The sequence below is a fragment of the Melanaphis sacchari genome, unplaced genomic scaffold (genome assembly GCF_002803265.2).
Source record: "Melanaphis sacchari strain LSU unplaced genomic scaffold, SCAv2.0 Contig22_pilon_pilon, whole genome shotgun sequence".
Classification (NCBI taxonomy): Eukaryota; Metazoa; Arthropoda; class Insecta; order Hemiptera; family Aphididae; genus Melanaphis; species Melanaphis sacchari.
The window spans coordinates 1,543,934-1,566,513 of record NW_020271107.1 but is presented as its reverse complement, the minus strand read 5'-3'; the positions used below and the strand labels follow the sequence as shown (position 1 = coordinate 1,566,513).

Genomic DNA, 22,580 nt, shown 5'->3' with positions numbered 1-22,580 from the left:
ATTTTTGTCCAACGCATTCTGGCAACACTGCCTCATCAAACCACATTATCACAGAAGTGTAAATTTACAATTTTAGTTTTTTTTTAGTGCTTTACGTAAAATTTTGAATTTATTTCGGTCACTCGGTTGCCCATCGATGATTGAATATTTTACGCGCGGGCCGACTACGTTTCGCAGTCTTGACGTGAACTTTCTCTACGCACCCTTTTGATCGCAATCAACCGGCCGTAAACAACATGAGAAAACTCGATTTTCGCGCACACCTATCGCTGCACTATTTCTCTTTGCGACTACTTTTACTGGGTCTGTCACCGTCCGACCCGAAAAAGAATGACTCTTAAAATCCACTCCTGTGGTCTAGTAGTAGTTTTCGAGTGACCAGAAAAAAACCACACAATGCCAAAATGCGGATTGCACACGAAATATTTGCCAGCGACGTTTGCATGGATACTGCTACTTGGGACGACTGGGGCTTTTTTTTATTATCCGTGAGTTCTCTACCTAGTAGTGTCGCAGTCGGCTATTTTTGTAAATTCTATCGACATGTGACATTTGACAACCCACATTTTGATCGGATTTTTATTTTTTTATAGATGTCGATTTTTTGCTCAATTTTATCCATGGGTACCAGTCGTTCATGGTATAGTTACGTTTTTTGTTATAGCAAACTTCACATTGGCTACATTTATGGATCCAGGTGTAATACCAAAAGGTAAATATTCAACAGTAAATTTTTGTAATATAAATATTATTATTTGTCATTTTTTGTAACTTATAATACGTAATTTGATTTCAGCACCAGAAGACGAAGACACTGGTGATGATTTCCAGTCACCTTTGTATAAGTCAACCGAAGTGAACACAATTCAAGTGAGAATGAAATGGTGTTCCACATGTAGATTTTACAGGCCACCAAGATGCTCTCATTGTAGTGTTTGCAACTGTTGTATAGAAGTAATATTTTAACATTTTTTATATTTTTATATAACATTGTAACCTTAATACTTTTTTTAGACATTCGATCATCATTGCCCATGGGTTAACAATTGCATTGGTCGTCGCAACTATCGCTATTTCTTCTTTTTTCTTATATCACTTAGTATACATATGGCGTCTATATTTGGTGTTTGTTGTTGGTATATTTTATATCATAAAGATAAAATTGGAGACATTGATACTTTAGTATCGTATCCTTTATATTTAAATATCATTATTCTATATAATAAGTTATGCAAAAATAGATTATCTAGTAAATCTAACAATGAGACTGTCTAGAATGCTATCAGATGATTCTACGTTTATACATACAGTAAATTTTATTAAAATAAAAATTAATGTATGTTAAAATGGTGTAGGAGAATATTATGATATTTTAATTTGATAGATTTATTTCAGTTTTAACTTTTTAAATATTTTTTTAATTATTTAATGATGGTAAGTATATAAAAAAAAAAAATGTAATGAAATATTAAAAGTTTAATGATACTTATTACAATTAATTTTTTAATTTTATGACAAATATTTTTCCTTCATTTTAATAATTTATCAGATTAACATTGTGTGGCTTAGTAATTATTTTGTTCATTCCAATTTTTGGTTTGACTGGTTTTCATGCTGTATTAGTAGCTCGTGGTCGAACAACTAATGAACAAGTTACTGGAAAGTTCAAAGGTGGTTACAATCCATTTTCACACGGCTGCCGTCTTAATTGTATAATTATTTTATTCGGACCTCAGTTTCCTAGGTAAAAATTTTTCAAATATCTTTTAACCTAATAATAATAATTTTATATTTTAGTTTGTTAAAAGTGAAAACTTCTAAGTATCAAAAACATAAAAAACAGATTCAAAACAGTTTTAATGTACCTCCACCATTATTAACAAAAGAAGATAATTGTGGGCCACCTGTTGCTAAAACTTATTTGGATAATAGCAATGGCCTACATCATTCTTCAAATAATTACAATAAGGTAAAACTTAATATTATTATGTTTGTTTGGAAATAAAATTATAACAACTAGTGCATGGATGGTCAAATTTTTATCGTGGTTCAAATTTATTTTTAAGATTTACAGTATTCATTTATGACACCTTTAAATTATTGTTAACTTATTGGTAGTTTCCAACCCATAATAATTAATACTTTATTATCAGCCTTATATTTTTAAGACATGTATTATGTGAATATAATATGAAATGTAAATCACAATGAACTTTATTGCATCTGTTTAATAGTTACGATCGTTAGTTTTCAAATTTAGGTTTAATTATTAGTGTTTTTTTAACTACTATAACCTATTTCACTAATTATGTTTTTATTATACTATCAATTATTGTTTTTATCTAATACTCTTAACAAATTATAATTTTTTGTATTTATTAGAATATATTTTTTTATTTGAAATTTTTATAATTTTTTAGATGTCGCCAGGTAGAGAGTGTTTAGAACTTGATAATGAATTAACTGCCTCACAGTCACAAGATTGTGAACCAACACCACCATTACAGCGTCAAGGTTCAAAAAACAATTTTTACTTGCCCTCTTATGATACAAATGACAGTGCCAGAATGTCTTATGTGACACGAACAGCACCACACCCATCACGACCTAGGTACATAAATTTAAAGACAATAGATTTTAGTTTTAATTTTTATATTGATAAATGTTTATTTAATAAAAAAAAGAATGAACGAAATGGGTAACAGTTTGTCAAGAGAAACCATGATAGATCCAAATCGTCAATCTAACATCATTATGCAAAGTCCAACTATGCAGCAGAGAATGAAAGCTATCGGGGTACCTACTGCTTTGGCATTGTCTAGTCCATTAAGGCGGCAAGTACCATATTTAAATTTATTAAATAATCCAAATAATTATTTTATGTTTATGTTAAAGATATTTAAAAGGTGTTTTATGAATGTGACATGATATAAAATAGTAGTTAATAGTGAAAAAAAAAAGTAATTATTAAAATACCGTGTATAATATATAATGATAATAAAGTATACTTAAATTCCGCATAAAAAATTATCAGAAAAAAAATATAAATACTACTTCCCTGGTATAAATCTAAATTGTACATTTAAAATTCTCATAACATACTTTTAAATAAAAATATGTCTATGAGGTTCATCAATTTATATTCTTATCTATAAAATTGATAGTGCGTAAATTTACTGTAATATTAAACATTTAAGAGTTAAAGAGATTATTCAGATAGAACAATTTGTTATGTTATGCATGTATTAGACGGAAACATCTGTGTAGGGCATAGATTCTTGACCTTTTTTGGTCCATGGGTCCCTTTAAAGTATAAAATTTAATCACAAACCCCTTTACCACCCAAAAGTAAAAATATAATTAATTAAATGTGAGCAAAACATTTTTATTATTATCATAATAACGCTATCAAAACAAATGTATTTTTGGGTTATTTAAAAAAAAATTCACAGCCACTCCGTGGACCCCCAGTTAAGAACCTATGGTGTAGGGGTATAGCGTACTTTTAAAAGTAAATGCAATGAAATACTTACTGCTCTGCAGAAAGATTTAGTTTTGTTCAACAGCATTTTAATTTGTATTTTACCGATTTTAATTTTCTGTATTATATCATAGATCAAACCCTGGAACTCCAACTCAAGTAAAACGACCAGACTTCATAGGAGTTGGGTCTTCTACTAAACATTATGATTATCAAGAACGTAGTCCACAACGGCGTTTTTTGTCTGAAGGCGACATTTTACGTGAGCACGAACGTCCACCTTCATATCCACGAATAAATAATACAGTTGACAATATTCAAGAATTAGCTGGATCACCGCAGAGAGGTGTTTATACATGGAAAGACACTCCTGGCACAACTGGTTCTTACTATGTCCCTCGACAAGCACCTACATTCAACTATTGTGCAGCACATAATGATTATAGATCTAATCCAACTAGTCCAACTACAAAAACATATTACCCAGTTCGTGGAGGAGTTCCTGTTTATCCACCTCAACCATCACCTGTAGGCAAGAAAAAACCTCCTCCTGTACAGACAAGGAGACCTATGTCTTTTGCTAGGGCATTAGACCATGATGCAATAGAGATGTCAATTAATAGAGGAAACAACACTGATAACGGAAGTCCCGATCGTAAAAGTGCTTATGACAAAAACTATGAAATATCTGTTTAAGTGTGTTGTTGATAGCTTTCTTTTTGACTTTCCAAAATCTTTTTCTTTTTTTTTTTTTAATGTTATGTTAAATTATTGCCATGTGCATTTTCTGTAAAAATTGAAATTAACTGTTGTAAATATAATATATATATATTTTTTCTTAAGGCCCATCAAAAGCAAATATATTACTTATAAAGTTGTGTGTTACAGGGTGTTGTAGGATATGTTTAAAATAGTGATTAATTATATTTATTTGAAGTTAAGCAATTTCATCTTAAACTTTGTTTTCATTATCTTACTTATTTGTTAATTTTAATGGTAGAACAATTAATTATAAAGTCTAGTCATAATTTCTAAAATATTAAATGTATAATACCTTAAATATTTTTTATATTAAACTTAAATATTTAAAGAAATATGTATGTATCATAATTTATTGTATGTAAATCATATTTATTAAATATATACATTTTGTTTATAAAAAAACCATTAACTTTATTATGTGTATAATTATATATGTGCAGTTTTAATACATACATATTTTGTTTATTATTACCGAACAACCGTGATCAATAAGTATGGAATTTTTTCTCTTCTTTTTTGGCATACATATTTCTATAAGCACCCTGTACTGTTTTTATAGTTTTTACTAATGTTGTGACTTTGGTTTATACTTAATTAATTTCTTCAAAATTTGTATTTAAAAAAAAAAAAACAATTAAAATGATTATAGACATTTTACTTATAGTTTGATTTTTGAATAAATAAATAAATATGTATATGAATTACCTATAAAATAATAGGTTAATTCAATTTTTATTTTAATGTTTAAATTATTATTTACAGTTTTTAATTAACAGTTCAACACAACAATTTAGGATATAAACACTGACTTATTCATTTTAATGTCCTTCAGGTGGAATTTCAGCTGCATTTCCTCCCCAATTGAACCCTCCAGGACGAAACTCTGGCGGAGGTACGTGATCCTCTTCTGGTGCTGGATCAAGAAGATGTTTTCTATTTAAAAAAAAGTAAATAATTATCATTACTTAACTCAAATGATGTTTCATACAATTCAATGGGCATAAAGAACAAATACTTGAATCTAAATATGATTAGTTAATCAGCAAACACATATCAAATGTAGTAACTAACAACTATTATACTATTATCTAATATAATAGATTAAATTAAAATCACCACTGGGATACTGTAAATGTTTAAATTCATAGAGTAGTTTGACATAATATGTTGTGGCATGTTATGGTAATCTATGCATATTAAAGAACATCACAACACTAAAAACAAGTTTGTTTAAATTAAAAGTATGTATTTATCTAAGAAATATGGTGTGGGCCTCACATTTAAACACTAATCATTCTATAAAATACAGGCATTTGAAAATAGGCATGTGATATCACAGAACCGAAGTCTGAACAGCGGTATATGTTTTACATGCAAAAGTGTCTAGATTAACACAATGATGTCAATTGTTAAATATAATATTTTTAAATTTTTTTTGTGCAACTTTAAATGGTTTTTTGTGTTTATGACACTAGTGTGATTATGATTTTTATATACTTTCTAGTTTTTTAATAGTAGATAAAACTATAGCCAATTTCGTAAAATTTAGTTATATGAGTATACAACATAAATTGCGAACTCAATAATTTTCCTAAATTATAATTTATAATATGTATGCAACAACAAGATATATTCAGTTTTAAATTACACCATCGTCTTAGATTATATAAAAAAAAATTCTGAAATACTGTTTTAAGTTATTAAAATCATTGTGTAAATCAAATTACTTTTAAACATAAAACAAAGGCGGCTGCTCACTTGTCGGCTTTATGACATCATGCACATGGGTGTCCCCAGACATTTTTCTAAGGGGGTGGGGGGCGGCAAAATTAATTAAAAAAATGAATAAAGATTTTTTTATACATTTTATTAATTATAGAATATAATTCTGTTTTGTCAGTATAACATTAAATTATTACAATTAGGAAAAAAATTAAAATTTTAGAGGGGGAAGTGTCCTGACTTGCCAACCATAGGGACGCTCATGGTCATGCAGCTATTCATTAACTCTCATTGTCTCATTGAATAATCATTTTTTTAATTTCGGATTTTTACCAAAACATTTTTCAAAGTGTTGACTACAATAATATACCAATAAACTTGAAATTAAAAAAAAAGTGTTGTAATGTCTTTTAATTTAAAATACTTACAAGAAAAGTGGTGTTTTAAGAATTTTAAGATTGGCCCTATGTTGAGGAAGCACGTCTTCTAAATAGTAATAACAATGACCAACAGCAATTCCCATCAAATCTACCCACGGTGTGTTTCCCAACAGAATTGAAAAACCAAGCAACACCCATGGCAAATATGGAGCCTATTATAATCAAAACATACGTTAAATTTAAATTAATTATTCATTTTATACTAAGTATCATAGTAAGGTTAAATTAAAAGATTACCTGAAAGTTTAATACGCCAAAAAAGTTCATTCTAATGTATGGGTTTCTTCGTGACCAAATATATACTAACATTATTGTTAGTGCTTGTCCTAAGAATAATAAATTGATAAAAAATGCCCAAATCTAATATTATTAGTTAAGTCAATTTAAAAATTTATAAATAAATTATGTTTATCTAATTTGGTTTGATTTATTATAAAATATAAAATTTCAAAAATTGGAGAAGTAAAAATGTTTATTTTTAAGGTTTTTATCATGAAAATTACAGACATAATGAAGGACCTTCAACAACAAACTTATCAAATAAAATTATTTTTCTTACTCAATACAATCAATACTAAATAGACACATGAAAAAACTTTAAAAAAGGATACGATCATTAATGTAGCACCAAACAAAAACATCATAACAAAATCTGCTGTTCTTGAACGAAATGATCCTTCTTCGAGCATGCGACAATAACGATAAGTAAATATCATGTTAAATAGAAAATTGAAACCAATGTTTCCGAAAAATAAAAAAGTGGTGATCAATCTCCATACCTGGAAATAAATAAAATTTCAATTTTATTAACATTAAACAATGCTCAATCATATATGTATTACACACTTGAAATTGTTTTAGTATCAGCAATGGATTGAAATACAACTGGAATGGGGAAACAACGTCCAACTGCTGTAAATAAAATCATAGATACCCATTCAATCTAGTATAATCATATATGTACGGATTCTAATTCAAGTATAAAATTGAATGTTACACTAACTTACCACTGCTAAGGTGGTAATTACACAGGCTGTTGTGTACGCTCTGGTGACTGGTGGCATTTGCATGTATTCGTGTCGAAGCGTATGGTACGCCATGGCTTTTTGAAAAAAAGTCGTATTTGAGGATGTTTGTTCAATTTTCACCCAAAATTTAAAGAGTGGTCCAGAGCGTAGGCGAAATTACTTAACGCAGTATCGTCAGTAGCATTAAAACTGTATCAAGACGACAGTAGATTGTTGTTCAAGAATAATTTTCACGAAACTTACGTGACATTCTTGAGCAAAACGAATGCGAATCAACCACATACACACATATTTTTACTTAAAATATTTGTGTTTACATACAACTTAAGTACGTATGTAATAATAATATAATAGAAAATATTATGGTCATGATAAATTGATAACGTGTTTTGGTTGCTGATAAAAAATGTTTACTGATAACCACGGTATTGCAGTAGAATGGGATATCAATGATATCATCTTGAATATTGTGTGGGTGGCGTATGTGAGTGTCGAAAGGACCCACGGGTGCGATGAAAATCAAAAATTTTAATAAGATAATTTTACCCAATATCTACAAAGGTGTACGACACTGATGCACAGCTGGTATAAATAGTAAATACACATAATTTATATTTAGTATAGAATAAATAATATTACTAATAGTAATTATTACTCCATGTGATAGACACTTGTAACAAGTGGCTCAACGTCCTATCAATATATTTTAATTTTTAAGTTTTAACCCATTTCATTAGGCAGAGTAGGTAATTATTACTAATTAGTAATAATTACATTAGATCAAACATATTACATAATATACCTACTGTATAATAACTGTAATAAGATAAATTACTACTCATGTTTCAAACGCGGTGTATAGCTACAGAATAAGAAACTTTGATATTTGAATCTTATTTATACCCAGCGTTCTATATTGGTGAGGGTGGAGTGTACAACCTATACCCCGATACCCGAATTCCTATTTTTGGACTTATGCGTTTATAAATTGGTCTATTGTGGGTATACGCCAACAGAAAATGCATGCATTATGGGTATGCGTAATGCACAAGCTTCTAGTTTATTCATGAATTCATGATTAATAAATCTCACATTATAAAAAATAAATAATAATAATAATATATAATTATTATTTTATTAAATACACTATTGCACTGTCCAAAAAATGCCTAGACACCATATGAAGTACTGAATTAGGAAACTGCGGAGCGTGTATACTGTTTAGTGTAAATATTAAATAACAGCATCAATATTATGGAAGTTTAAGATTAAAATATATGCGCCTATAGTGGATATTACACTGAAATTTATTCTGACAGAATACAACACACATTCAAACCAAATTTACCTGTTTTAAATGTATACCAATATAATTTCTTTTGGATATTGAATATAGCGGTTGATTTTACATTGTGATTTTTTTTTTTTTTTTACACCACACACAATAGATAACTTTGAGTGGTTTTTTGTTAAAAAATTGAATCTAGTTAATAATTAAAGGATTTTAAAATTGGAATTCTGTAGTATACTCCAAGATAATTAGAAAAAATTGAAGTTTTCAACAAATTAAATTTTGTTATTTCAGCATAACATAAAAACAATTAATCGTAAATACTTGAATTTTTTACCATATGTTTATACTAAGACATGCCCACATGGTAAAATATTTTTACAAACATTTGATTATAAGAACAGGACTTTAATTTTTATGCATAATAAAAGCTAAAAAATATTTTGACCCCTTTATGCTATATAGACATTTAAAATTTCAGATTTTTTTTATAAATTTTGGATAAAAATTTTATTTTAGTTAAAAACCTTGTAAATGTATTACAAGATTTGTTATAACTTATTAGTTTTTCAAGTTATGATTAAAAATGTTAAAAATACATAAATATGTTTTATTATAAATATTTTAAATTTAAATTTAAGTGCTGACAAAACTAGTTAAAATTATGAAAATTTGCCATTATTTTTGTAATTAAAAATCTAATGCTTTATTTTTATAGGTTTGAGTTGAATAATTAAAATAATGTTCTTTATATACAAATCATTTTATAACTATTAAAAACAACAATTATATAAATTTGATTTAAAGTTCAATTTTGATATTTATACATAATTAATTCCCTTACATTGTAGATGAATAATAACTTTAATGCAAGCCAAGCAGAACTATTTGGTACTTATAACCTATCAATACTAGGTAAAAGCTATATATGTGGTATTTAAAAATCCAAGTTTCTGGAGAAATCTGTTAAGAATCTGCAATATTTGATAACTTTTTTGAGACAGTTAATTTATTAAATAGTATTTAGTATTAACATCATAGAATTTAATGCTCTAATCTCTACAACAAGTTTTCTTTAAGAAAATAATTAGTTGAGACGGTCAATTAGATTAATTGTTAAATAGATTTAACTACTCTTTTGTTTTAACAGTGGAATAAAAGCGAGTATTTCAACACAAATTAACTATAATTTAATATATTAAAATATAAATCTAATAATATAAGAAAATATAAACTTTTGATTTATTTAAACATCATAAATATTTTAAATACAAAACATTAACATTTACTGAATTATCAGGATATACAACTCATACTTTAAATTAACCTGATGGTATAAATTATAAATGATGAATGTATTCCGAATACAATATTATAGCTTATTAGTGATATTAGGTGCCGAGTTTACAATAAAATACTAGACCAATAGACAAAATTATTATGCTCAATATTATCTTAATATAAATATTAAATTCTATTCATTAATCTTAAATTATAATACAATTATTACCCTGTATGTATATATTATTATTAATAAATAAATTAAAGGAACTTAGTAAAAGATTTTAAATATATATTTATAAATTTTAAAAATATTTATAAGTTCATTATCATTGATTATAGTCAAAATCTTGTCAAAAGCTGTTTAGTAGCTTTTGCAATATTAAATGAGCAATCCCGTACTCTTTCAACACCAGCTTCTAAACATGCACATTCAAGTTGTAGTTGAGTAGTATTTGTATTCAATGACCATAATGCCGATTTCAAAACATCATCATTAATACTCTAAATATAAATTTCAAATTTAATTTAATACATTTTTTAATAATTAAAAAAAACTAAAATAGATTATGCTTCAAATATATTTTTTTTCTGTTTATTATTTTAATACAAAGCTAGGGTAGCTTTAAATGTGATTTATACTATATCAAAATAAATAGGATAGGTGATAGGAATTATTGCAAATATTTAGTTTTAAAACAACCCACCTTATCACTATTATTTAAAAATTAAATAATTGTTTAATCTATAACCAATGCTTTTTAATTATGAAATATTAATTTGCTTACATGTGGAAATATCGCAGTAAGTTCAACTACGGCAGTCTTAATTTTTTCAGTGCCGGGAACAAATGCTTTACAAGCTTCTGATGACCTTATGTTAGTCCATAGTTCTTGTATACCCTTAGTTACTTGAGCAGTATGACGAACAACATCCTCATATAATGGTAAATTACCTGTCTAATAATAAGGTAAAATATTAATAATTTATTATTTTAGAACGTACCTAATTACCAATAAAAAGATTCTGTTCCAAAAATACACTTTGAAGTTTCTTAATATTCATATATACAGGACAATTTAATTATTATGTTACAAAAATGAGAATTGCATACAAGATTAATTCTATCCAGTTTTGTAACACACCTTCATAATGGTCAAATTGAATAATTTCTTACTTGTGCACTTCGATTCATATCACATTTTAACCCTTCCCGAGTTTCATACATTGATACAGGTCTTATAGGTTGTTTAACATCACCATACTCGTTTTCATTAATCGCCAGTGCTGGTTGCTTTTGTCGTAACATTTCACATTTTAATTCTAAATTTTCTTTAGTAACTTCTTCTACCTTATAAACAATGTCATAATAAAATCTTTTACTTTTTATGTACTAATTAAACTAACTTTTTTTTTCAGTAAATCAATTTCAGAAATCAATTTAGAAATTTTGGCCTCAGATTCTGATAATTTTGTTTCGAAGGCCTTACCATTATACAATGGCAAGTTAGGCATTACATGGTTCACACTCATTTTATTTGAATCTACAGTTTCTTCAGTCGAATTTTTTTCTACTTGAGGATCATTCTCTTTATTGTTTAAAATAGTAGATGGTTTAATATGCATTGTCATCTTTAAAATAAAAGGTCAATAATAAATTTTTATGTTATTTAAAGTTGCATAAATAACACATCAATAAAAACAAAAATTACCATTGCAGCAATTTGTTCAGGTGTTGCATAGTCTTCATCAGAAGCAACATGATCATAAAGTGGTTCATCGTCATCATATTTTAATTTTGAAATAACTTTATTCACTGAAATGTATAGACAACATTTTAAATTGTCACTGAACCTGTTTTCTTATAAATAAACATACCTGGTTGAGTCCTTCTATTTATTTCAATTAAAATTTGCAAAACAAGATTTTTGAATTCTTTTTGTCCATAACAAGCCAATTTTTGTCGTCCTTGATTTTTCATTGATGATAAATCAGGATTTACTGGTAAAAATGGTACTGACATAATATGAGCTTGCGAATTTTTTTGTTGCCAAACTTAATATAAAACAATACAACATTTTTTTTTTTTATTAAGAAATAGAAAAAAAAAATTTAAAAGTAGAATTTACTTTTTTCAGTTTCTCTCCTATCGATTTCATCAAAAACATCCAATACTAAATCTTCAAACAAGTAATTGGGTAACTATAAAAATATATTTTAAATTAACCAACAATAAACCAACAATAAAATATAATATTAAATTTACCAGTTGCATCTTTTGTATAGCTTCATGTTGATTACCTTCCTGTTTTACACATTCATCATTTGGGTCAAAAGGTATCATATGCACATCATTTTTATGCTCTGCTTTGCGTCCAAATACATACATTGAAAGAACATCTAATACTTCATACATACTATCATTTAATCTGTCACTAATTTCTTTATGACCAGATAGCCTAGAAAATGTTAAGTATAATAATTTAAGATAAAAAGGGTTAAATTAGTTACTTGGCACAAATCACTGGAGTATTTCCATTACTATCAACGGCACGTGGATCAGCCCCATAAGTAAGTAGCAATTCAGCTTGTAATATTTGCCCTGCTTTAGCTGCCACATGTAATGGATAGTTTCCTTTTTCCTAAAATAATGAGAGAAATAAAACATTATTAAGATAAATAACAAAGTGTATACTTACAGGATGATAATAATTAGAATCAGCTCCTTGAGCTAAGATTCTTAAACTTGTTTCTAGATTTGATGTTCTGACACTAGAATGTAATTGCTGATTTAAATCTTCTCTAGTATCACTACTTTTTAATATGAACAACTGCTGTTTATGTTTGGCACGTATAAAATCTTCTTTTAATGGTCTAAAATTTTCATTTAATATTTAATAATGAATAGGAACAAATTATAGAATATTTCATTTACAATGGATCCTTAGGAGTAGGTTTTTTTCTATGATTCTTATTATCACTTAAAGCGTGTTCCCAAAGTGTATTAATGTTAGCTTGATGTAAAGTTTTCACCATCTAAATAAAAATAAATTATAGGTATAGATCATTATAACAATTAAGTAACACAACAACATTTATTTAAAAAAATATATAACATGTATTAAATACTTACATTCAATGTTATTGGACACCAGTCGGCACTTAAACTTTTGATCTGTGATATGTGTCGCCCAATACTACGATGAATACTACAACATTCATCACAAATGTATAACCCACGATTTACAACTACCCAATCTGAATCTAAACATAAAATTAAATTAGATGAATTAATTTAACAAACTATTATAAAATGTATTTAATGCAAGGTGAATATTCCATTTATTTTAGTAATTGACTATAAATTTCATAAATATATACTAGATTTAATGTATGTGTTTCACTCAGTGTATTACTAAAATTAAAAAATATATATATTTCCATTAATAAAATCACATATCATTTATGTTTAATGCATAAAACAAAATTATTAAGACAGTTTTTATCAAAAGTCATGTTTACCTAAATCATAATAAGAAATGTAAGTAGATCAAAAATATAAAAATATTGAATACATAAAATAAATAAAATATATAATTTATATATATAACCAGGCATGGATTAAGGAACGCTATGATCCTGGGACCCATCCATTAGCTTAAAATTATAATTTATACTCATTGGTTTTTTATACTTTTGTTATTAAAATAATAAAATTCTATTAATACTTTCATAAAATACCTGGAGCACTGCAATCAGCGCATGCGTCATAATTTTTGTACTTATTAGACATAACGGTGGCGAATGTGTTTTACGATACAATTCAGCGTATGTAATTTTGTAATGTATACAATGTATCAGAGACTAGACGGAGAAATATATTTGATTTCGAAAAAAATACACAAAAACGCTAAAACAATCGTTAAAGCGCAGAACATGGAAAAACGCCGAAAAAATTCAATCGTTCAAATGTTCAGCCACTAAAACTCGCAAAATACAACTGAATAAAGATAAACACAAAATTACACGCATAGATAACACTTTAATAAGAATTGACAAAAAACTATTGACATTTAACACATAGGTAAAGAACGGAGAAGGCACAGCAGTCGGGACAAACTTTATCAGGTCTTTTTTCAAATACTATCAAAAAAAAAAATAAATATATAAAAAAATACTATAATCCTATCACAAATTAAGATAACACAGATATTCATAATAATATCATATTCTATGTATATTTAATCTATTTCGGTGATGCTATATCACGGATAATAGATATACGGTCGAAGCATTGTGTTGTTTGGGGGGCGTGGTTTCAAAGAGCGTGACGTCAGAATAGACCTCCGCAATCCAGCCGCTAGCCCGCTAATGCAGTAATGCGCCAAAACTCTATCATTGTTTAGTGTTTACCAACTATTTTTTTTTTTTTAACATTGTTTCCGTCTACTTGTCGACTTATTGCAAAGAAGAATAAAACAATTAATTGAACGTTAAAGTAAGTAATTGTACAATATTAGAATATTAGTTGTTACAAATTACAATGTACTGTAGAAGTTTAAATAATAAATCTATAATCTATCTTTGAAGTTATTACTTACATTTATAATTACTTTACATATCTATGTAAACTGTAAAGAATTATATTATAGTAATTTATGGATCAATCTTGTTTTTAAATATGTGTTAATTATTATACTTGCACATTAAGTAATAAGGTTCCTGAATTGATACCTATATAAATTATTAAAAAATAAAATGTTAACAATTAATAAATTACTGATAATTATATTGTTAATTAGATGCCAGGAACTAGATGTGCTGTTGCTGTTTGCTCAAATAGTTTACAGGAAACAAAAAAAAAAAATTCTAACATATCTTATCATACATTTCCAAAAGATCAAAAACTATGCCATGTTTGGATTAATGCCTGCCGTAGAAAAGATAAGTGGAATCATAAGACCAGTACAATTTGTAGTGTACATTTTTTGGAAAACGATTTTGAAGTTGATTTGAGAAGCCAATTAATGAACATCAAAATAAAAAGAAAATTAAAACAAAATGGTATCAATTATTTATTATAATATTTTATTTCTTTACAATTATTAACCTTAATTTAATTTTTTTTTTTTTGTTTAGCTATTCCAACACAACATTTAAAAGAGAAATATTTACCAAATGTGTTAACTAATACATTATCATCTAGACAAGTACGTGCAAATATGCGTGAAAATGCAACTATTGTTCAAAGTTTAATGTTACCAACTCAAGAGAATAAAGATATAGCAAAAGAAGATGAAGATAAAGTACACGAAGAGTTGCCTACTTTAATTAATGAATCAATTGAACATAAGTACCAACAATTACTTAACGACCATGACAAATTGAAAACAAAGTATAAACATTTATCTCAATTCAATAGATTTCAAAAAAATCGTATTAATACTTTGAACAAAAAATGTAATATTCTTTCTCAAAAATTTGGGGAACAAGCTTCGCAAACTCATATCTTAAATGAATCTTTAAAAATAGTGTTCAGTCAAACACAATTACAATTAATAACTAAAAAGAAAAAAAAAGTGATTTGGAGCACAGAAGATATTTCAAAAGCTTTTACATTACGATATCTTAGTAAAAGGTGTTACATTTATCTAAGAAACAAATTGAACTATCCATTGCCACATGTATCAACTTTAGTTAAATGGGCTTCCAGATTAAATTTCCGTCAGGGTATTTTGGTTGACGTTATTAGAATAATGAAAATAGCAGCGCTAAATTTAAATAGTATTGAATTATTGTGTATTATTCAATTTGATGAAATGAAGATATTATCAGCTTATGAGTATGATAAAAAAAACGATCAAGTCATAGGGCCCCACAGTCAAATGCAAGTAATCATGGTGAGAGGCATCTTTAAGAATTGGAAACAACCAATATATGTCAATTTTGATCAATTAATTACACCGGAAATTCTGTCTGAAGCTATATCTATTTTATATGAAAATTCATATAATGTGGTTGCCTGTGTATCTGATTGTGGTGGTGGTAATGTTGGGTTATGGAAGAAGTTGGGTATAACTATTGACAAAACATATTTTCTACATCCTAACACAAAAGAAAAAAATTTATTTTTTGGCAGATGCCCCACATCTTCTTAAACTAATTCGAAATTGGCTTTTAGACACAGGATTTATTCTTTCAGACGGTTGTATGATAAATGCAACACCATTAAAAGAGTTACTTAAAGTAACTAATACAGAAATTTCAGTTTGTCATAGATTATCACAGAAACATTTGGAATGTGTAAAGGCCGAGAGACAAAATGTCGGATTAGCCGCACAATTACTCTCCCATAGTGTTGCTACAGCTTTGATCCATTATAAACCAGGTTTAAATCAGGTATTATCGGAAAATACTGGTCACTTTATTGAAGTTGTAAGTAACTGGTTTGACATAATGAATTCGTATACACCATCTGAAACTTTGTGCACCAAAAAGCCTTATGGCTTAAATTTAGAAGACCAGAATAATTGTTTGGATAAAATGTATAAGGTAATATATTCAATGAGATGTGCAGGCAAAAATACTTTACAAACATTTCAAAAAGGAATTTTGATTTCCATAAAATCTACTCAATTACTTTTTGAAGATTTGAAAGATAAATATAATATATCTTATATAGTCACTCACAGACTTAATCAAGATAGTCTTGAAAGTTTTTTTTCTTTAATTAGAAGTCGGGGAGGACTTAATGACCACCCTACTCCCCTAAATGCAATGTACAGAATTAGAATAATTGTGCTCGGTAAAAACCCGGGGGTAGTACAGGACAAACTTAATATTGAAACACCACAGGAAAAATTAAATTTGGAAGAATATTTGGTAGCAAATGTAATGGCAACTGCAGATGTTAACATCCCTTTCAATAACGAAGAAAATGATTTATCTGATAGCAGTTTGTCATCATCTGAATCATCATCAACACAAAATAATCTTCCAACAACTAATGAAGAAGATGGTTTTATTTATTTGTGTGGTTGGCTTGCCCGTAAATTCAAAAACAAATATCCCCACTTGGGTTGTTATACCAAAGACAAAAAACCAGATCATTCATATAGCGCACCAAGTTGGGTTCAACATCTGTCATTTGGTGGTTTAACTGAACCGTCTACGGATTGGGTTAAGCAAGCTAAAGTTTTTGAAACCCTCTTTAAAAAGTTTCACAAAGAAAAAATTGATACCGAATCAAATATTGTTAAAAGATTAACTAAATTAATAAAAAAAAAAATGTGATGTGCCTGAAGATTTAATTAAAGCGTTTATTCTCCAAAGGACTTACATTAGAATTAAACTGCTGAATGATAATCTTATAGCTGAAAGATCTGAAGGTAAAAAAAACATCAAGCACAGATAGAAAATCAACTAAAAAAATGAAAAAAATAATAACTTAAATATTGTATGGGATTGTAATATTAAAAAAATAGTATTTAAACCTTATTATAATATTTTTTTACTTATATTAATTGTTCCTGATTCTTAATTAATTAATGTAAATGTGTAAATATGATAATATATATATAATTTAAATATGATGTAAATAGGTATTTATTATACTTTTATTTGTGTAAAAATTATTAATTGGTTATATATATTGTATTTGTAAGATTAAAGTTTGAACTTGTAAATTCTTATCTTATTTTTTGCATAATTTGTTTCAAATACATTATTATTATTAAATGTTTGTATTATAAATTTATGTTAATGTATTTATGTAAAATAAAATTCACAAAGCTAAATAAATTCAGTTAATTTTAAATATATCAGTCTCTTAAATCACTCAATACTATTCATTGATATCCATAATATTTTATATGTTAAAATACGTAATTAAAATATGGTAAACAGAATAACAATCTTAAGAACCCCAGGAAATAATTCGCGATCTTAGAAAAAAAATCTCCAGAACTACAATATTACTCCTTAAGTTATTACTACATAAAAATGATTGAACAATTATTTTTTGAATGTTAATTAGTGTAATTAACTCATTATTTATTTAATTAATTACAAATATTACTCATAGTATAGGTATACTTTTCATTAAAAAAATAAAAACCAAGTTGGTATTAAAGAAACATTAAATTAAAAATCAATTTAAGTTCAAAGATGAAAATATATATTAAATACGCTTGTCGTCCGTAGTATTGCCGTGCAGCCGCGAGAATTTAGGTCTATTGTGACGTCATATAACAATAATCGTTTTTAATTGGCTAGCGGTGTTTGGCTTCGACCGTATATCTATTATCCGTGATGCTATATAAGTATTTATATTGCGATAGCTCGTAAATAATTCATGAAATGATTGTAGTTTTGTAGGAAGTAGTAAATACTAAATAGTAATACGATTCATAAGCACTGTTTGTAATCGTACTATTTAATATTTAATTATAGAAAGTATTGATAACAGATAAATTAATGCATGGTGTGAAGACAAGTGTGAATCGTATGGTAACTATGGTCTAACCTTTCCAACAATTCAAACAACTATATTGTCAACAGCTAGAGCTCTGCAGTGGTCGTGGTGGCCGTGTGTACAACTGTACAATTCTGGAGAGCAGACCAATTATTTGTCTATATAATATTAATAATATTATGTTATTCTTATTTGGAATTTTGGACTACACAAACCATAAAACTATTTTTAAAGAAGTAATATCGTCGAATAAATAATAAATATTCTATGCTGTACATATAATATTATCATTTATCAACCAAGCAAACTTTGAACCATTAATGGATTCGATTGAATAGAAGAAAAGAAATGTATCTATAATCTATAACAGATTATAAAGCATTACTCATCAGTCGTTAGTATTGACTCTTATCAGTCTAATCTCATTACCTATTTTATCTACTCTGGGATTGTTTTTTCTTTTCAATGATTTTAATTAAAATACAAAGTGTATAAATAATTTAATAAATATATAAAAGAAGATTTTTTATGTTTTATGATAAATCCACTTTTGCTATAAATAATAATAATAATGTAATTTATTTAATTTATTAGCTTTTATTGTTGTCTAATATTATCTAATATAATTAGATAACAAGTTTGCTTACAATACGAAGTCTCTCATTATCATTGAAAAAGAATACCAAGTAATAATCATAGAAAAGAAGATCAAAACAGCAACCTGTAACTTTTTTGGTGTGAATCCCAGAGGCACGCCCGTTAATAGATACGATAATATAACAAAAATAAATCACTATTAATGTTTATACATTATTGAGTATTGTAACTCTTTACGATAACGAAATTTTAAATTAGTGATTCAGTAAACTTATTGTTATATTTATAAAATGTTTTATTCGCGTTATCATCAAGATTGAATAAATAATTTTTTTTTTTTAAATATCGTCTGTTCTCTGTTGATTAATAGTTTTGCGTGAAAAGATTTTTGTGTTTCCTTTAACGATTGAAAATATGATTTTCTTTAATAATTTGTTGTCAATTCTTGCATTAGTCACAGTTATTATAAACTTGAGTAAGTGTCGTCTGTAAACGTGTATATTGTACATAATTGAGTTTATCTTTTTAAAGTAATATTGACTGATAGATGTATTGATATGTTGGTATTTTAAATTATTTAGCATGAATTAAATGGATAAGTTGATGTGGCTTTTATTTAATTCTTAGACATTTTATCCACTAATGTAGTATTTACTAATAATTAATAAGTAAGATTTGTTTTGTATTATAAATTAAATTAAATTTTAATAACATTTTTTTTTTGTTTTTTAATTAATAATTTGCAGTTCATTCATGTATTATTTTAAATTTTAGTGAAAAAATACCAACTTTAGTATCCAATAAAAAACTATGATACTTATAATGTATTATTATTTAAGAGAAATTGTATTAATTATACTGTTCACAGGGTTTGTTAATATAATTTCAATTCTTTCTAAACTCCATTGACATACTTTCCACTATAAAAATTATATTTTTATATTGTAATTTGTTTCTATAATTTATCATTATAGCATAAGTGCCATAACTGTTAAAATTTAAGTTATTTTACCTTCGTCATTAAATATGATATTCAAATATATAGGTATATTAAGTATAATTAAACAACTTTCTATATAACAATCATGAAAGGAATTTCATTACTCATTTTTTTTTCTTTAAATAATGGGCTGAATTTTGTTGTTCATAAGCAGTAAACTTTTAAATACAAACCCAGTCATTCATTGCAATAATGTCTATATATCATTGGAATGCAAACAAGTACGGTTGATTTGGTCTTAGCTCCATCTGAGTCTTTTATTTTTATGTGTAGGTAGGTTAAACTTGGTACCTAGGAAAGTAATAAGACCGTTTAGTCGTAGAAAGTTTATAACAAAATAAAACAAAATCATAAATATTTACACAACTAAAGATATACTGATTGCCCATAGGCATAATTTTTTTCTTGTTTGACCCTGATTAGTATGAGGGTGAATGATAAGATTAAATTTATCCATACCCGACTCAGAAGTCTGCTAGCGCTTAAGCTTTATATGTATTAATAAGATTAGAGTGTAGGAAAATCTAGCACTATCCTTTTTTTCTAATTGAGACCCTGCATCATTTTATATCTTGTTCCAAAAATCTACTTGTGATTTCATTTATTGTTTGAGTTAGTCCAACAGGATATTAAATTTTGTTAGTATTAGGTGCAATCTGTTCTGTAAACTATATTGTAAATGTCTAACAGATGGTTAAATAAACAATTTTCATAATACAATACCTAAAATTTTAATATTACAATCAACTTCATATAGGTCAAAATTCATTATGTATCTCATTCAATTATTTAATAAAATAATTAAATATTTTTAATGATTTTACTCTCAATTTTTTTTTTTTTAGCTAATTAAATATAATTGTTTTACATTTTTAAATTTAAAATAAAAATTTTTGTGGGCTTATTCAATTTTATATGCTGAAATTAAAGTTTTTTTAAAAAAAATGTAATAACTTAATAGTATATGCTAAATAAACTTGATTGGTTTTAGGCAGTTTAACTAACTTTTATTGTGTTATAGGCGAGTCCTTGGAATGTTATGTTTGTACAAATCAAGATCAAAATCATGAAAAATGTTTGAACACTATTAAGACATGCGAACCGGAAGAAGATATGTGTTTATCAGAAATCAGTTGGGGATGTAAGAATATATTTTATAGTTTATAATCATATTGACTTTAATTTCATAAAGAATTTATTATTGCAGCTCCTCCATATTGGGTAGAAGGAGGAATCAAACAATATTATGTATCAAAGAGATGTGCTACAAGAGCCACATGTGATGCTGTAAAAACTAAAACAATGCCCTATTGCACATACTTATGGTATCAAGATTGGAAATGTGCAGAATGTTGTTTAGGCGACCGTTGTAATTTCTACATAACAGTAAGAAATTTCATAAAATTTATATATTAATAAAATTTTTAATAAACTAAAATACTTATATTTTTTGGTATTACAGATGGGCAGTAGTGCAATAAAATCCAATTTGATTGTATTATTGGGATGCATCGCCATATTGATTGGATTCCATGTTACCAAAACCATATAGTTTACTCCAAAGAATTATTCATCAGCCTTAAGGAGACATTTTTATATAATAACATTATTTTTTTGTCATTATTTTAATACTAATGAAAAGAATTTACTATAAGTCACTTAGATTTTAGTCTCTTTTTTTAATTATAAGCTTTTATATAAGTTTATACTTAAAATATCAACAGTATTATTTTTAATTATAAGTGAAAAGTTCCGTCCAAGTATCAATTTGTTGATACAAACTTGTTTTATTTACGTCCCAAATATTGTATATTGTAATCTTTTATACCTAGAATTTAAAATATTTTTTGTATGAACATGTAAATGATTAATGTAAAATTAAATAATTTATATTTTTTTGGAACATTTTTTATATTCTTTCATGCATTGGTTTTTATAATAATATAAGTTTATAAAATATATTTAAATTGCCATATTTTATTTCTGTATTTAATTTTATTTTTGATAAAATGTCATAAGCAATTTCTCAAAATCTTCATTTAAATTAAAAGTATTCTTTAATATTATGCAAAGTATAGGCTTTAGTTTGTAAGTTTATAAATGTAGTGCTTATATTAACTGGTTAACTCAACAAATTGTAAATCATAAAAATTATGGTAGATTGCTTATGACATAATTATCTAAATTTCACTATGTCATAACATTCTTTATAAACCCTAAAAATCTTAAGAAAACAATAAATTTATTAGAAATTAACATTAATACTATGAAAAAATGACTGATACAATAAAACAAGGTACTATTATAAATTCTTTAATAGCAATAATAAAAAAATATACTGATTTAATTTATTAAAATGTAAAGCATATACATCTAATGTCTAAATTTGTGATTTAAAGTTTCAATCATAATTTAATAATATTAACACCTGTTTTAGTGGGTTAAAATTTAACATTTTTAAACTAAATTCAACATCACTAGTATGACATACCTAGTAATCATAAA

At 26.5% G+C, this 22,580-nt stretch overlaps 4 protein-coding genes across 4 annotated transcripts; 2 read left to right on the top strand and 2 right to left on the bottom strand.

Annotated features, from left to right (window-relative positions):
• Positions 1-58: 58 nt before the first annotated feature.
• LOC112594337 (palmitoyltransferase ZDHHC5) lies at positions 59-4,524 on the top strand. The gene is made up of 9 exons (XM_025339069.1): positions 59-488; positions 594-712; positions 797-954; positions 1,015-1,187; positions 1,550-1,744; positions 1,798-1,969; positions 2,421-2,611; positions 2,685-2,834; positions 3,616-4,524. Exons 1-9 carry the CDS (start codon positions 397-399, stop codon positions 4,175-4,177), a joined length of 1,812 nt encoding a protein of 603 aa, XP_025194854.1. The 5' UTR covers positions 59-396; the 3' UTR covers positions 4,178-4,524.
• Positions 4,525-4,981: 457 nt separating this feature from the next.
• LOC112594336 (derlin-2) lies at positions 4,982-7,772 on the bottom strand. The gene is made up of 6 exons (XM_025339067.1): positions 7,413-7,772; positions 7,252-7,317; positions 7,017-7,184; positions 6,643-6,765; positions 6,394-6,557; positions 4,982-5,176 (listed from the first exon to the last, which is right to left on the bottom strand). The coding sequence occupies exons 1-6, from the start codon at positions 7,503-7,505 to the stop codon at positions 5,062-5,064; spliced, it is 729 nt and encodes a 242-aa protein (XP_025194852.1). The 5' UTR covers positions 7,506-7,772; the 3' UTR covers positions 4,982-5,061.
• Positions 7,773-10,296: 2,524 nt separating this feature from the next.
• Positions 10,297-14,158, bottom strand: LOC112594294 (ARF GTPase-activating protein GIT2). Its single transcript, XM_025339003.1, has 13 exons — positions 13,747-14,158; positions 13,139-13,269; positions 12,941-13,041; positions 12,705-12,879; positions 12,517-12,647; positions 12,272-12,464; positions 12,135-12,207; positions 11,884-12,060; positions 11,718-11,821; positions 11,413-11,637; positions 11,183-11,356; positions 10,794-10,964; positions 10,297-10,509 (listed from the first exon to the last, which is right to left on the bottom strand). Exons 1-13 carry the CDS (start codon positions 13,796-13,798, stop codon positions 10,348-10,350), a joined length of 1,869 nt encoding a protein of 622 aa, XP_025194788.1. The 5' UTR covers positions 13,799-14,158; the 3' UTR covers positions 10,297-10,347.
• A 4,965-nt stretch (positions 14,159-19,123) lies between these two features.
• On the top strand, positions 19,124-21,902 carry LOC112594408. Its single transcript, XM_025339173.1, has 4 exons — positions 19,124-19,550; positions 21,097-21,216; positions 21,283-21,461; positions 21,538-21,902. The coding sequence occupies exons 1-4, from the start codon at positions 19,490-19,492 to the stop codon at positions 21,625-21,627; spliced, it is 450 nt and encodes a 149-aa protein (XP_025194958.1). The 5' UTR covers positions 19,124-19,489; the 3' UTR covers positions 21,628-21,902.
• The last annotated feature ends 678 nt before the right edge of the window (positions 21,903-22,580 follow it).

Coding starts and splice junctions, on each gene's coding strand:
- LOC112594408 (XM_025339173.1), top strand. CDS start 19,490: ATGATTTTCTTTAATAATTTGTTGTCAATTCTTGCATTAGTCACAGTT. Junction 19,551..21,096: donor CACAGTTATTATAAACTTGA/GTAAGTGTCGTC, acceptor ATTGTGTTATAG/GCGAGTCCTTGGAATGTTAT. Junction 21,217..21,282: donor ATCAGAAATCAGTTGGGGAT/GTAAGAATATAT, acceptor TTATTATTGCAG/CTCCTCCATATTGGGTAGAA.
- LOC112594337 (XM_025339069.1), top strand. CDS start 397: ATGCCAAAATGCGGATTGCACACGAAATATTTGCCAGCGACGTTTGCA. Junction 713..796: donor TCCAGGTGTAATACCAAAAG/GTAAATATTCAA, acceptor ATTTGATTTCAG/CACCAGAAGACGAAGACACT. Junction 1,188..1,549: donor GACATTGATACTTTAGTATC/GTATCCTTTATA, acceptor ATAATTTATCAG/ATTAACATTGTGTGGCTTAG.
- LOC112594336 (XM_025339067.1), bottom strand. CDS start 7,505: ATGGCGTACCATACGCTTCGACACGAATACATGCAAATGCCACCAGTC. Junction 7,318..7,412: donor TAATTACCACCTTAGCAGTG/GTAAGTTAGTGT, acceptor TTTTATTTACAG/CAGTTGGACGTTGTTTCCCC. Junction 7,185..7,251: donor TGATACTAAAACAATTTCAA/GTGTGTAATACA, acceptor ATTTATTTCCAG/GTATGGAGATTGATCACCAC.
- LOC112594294 (XM_025339003.1), bottom strand. CDS start 13,798: ATGTCTAATAAGTACAAAAATTATGACGCATGCGCTGATTGCAGTGCT. Junction 12,880..12,940: donor CCTACTCCTAAGGATCCATT/GTAAATGAAATA, acceptor TGAAAATTTTAG/ACCATTAAAAGAAGATTTTA. Junction 10,510..10,793: donor TTACTGCGATATTTCCACAT/GTAAGCAAATTA, acceptor ATTTATATTTAG/AGTATTAATGATGATGTTTT.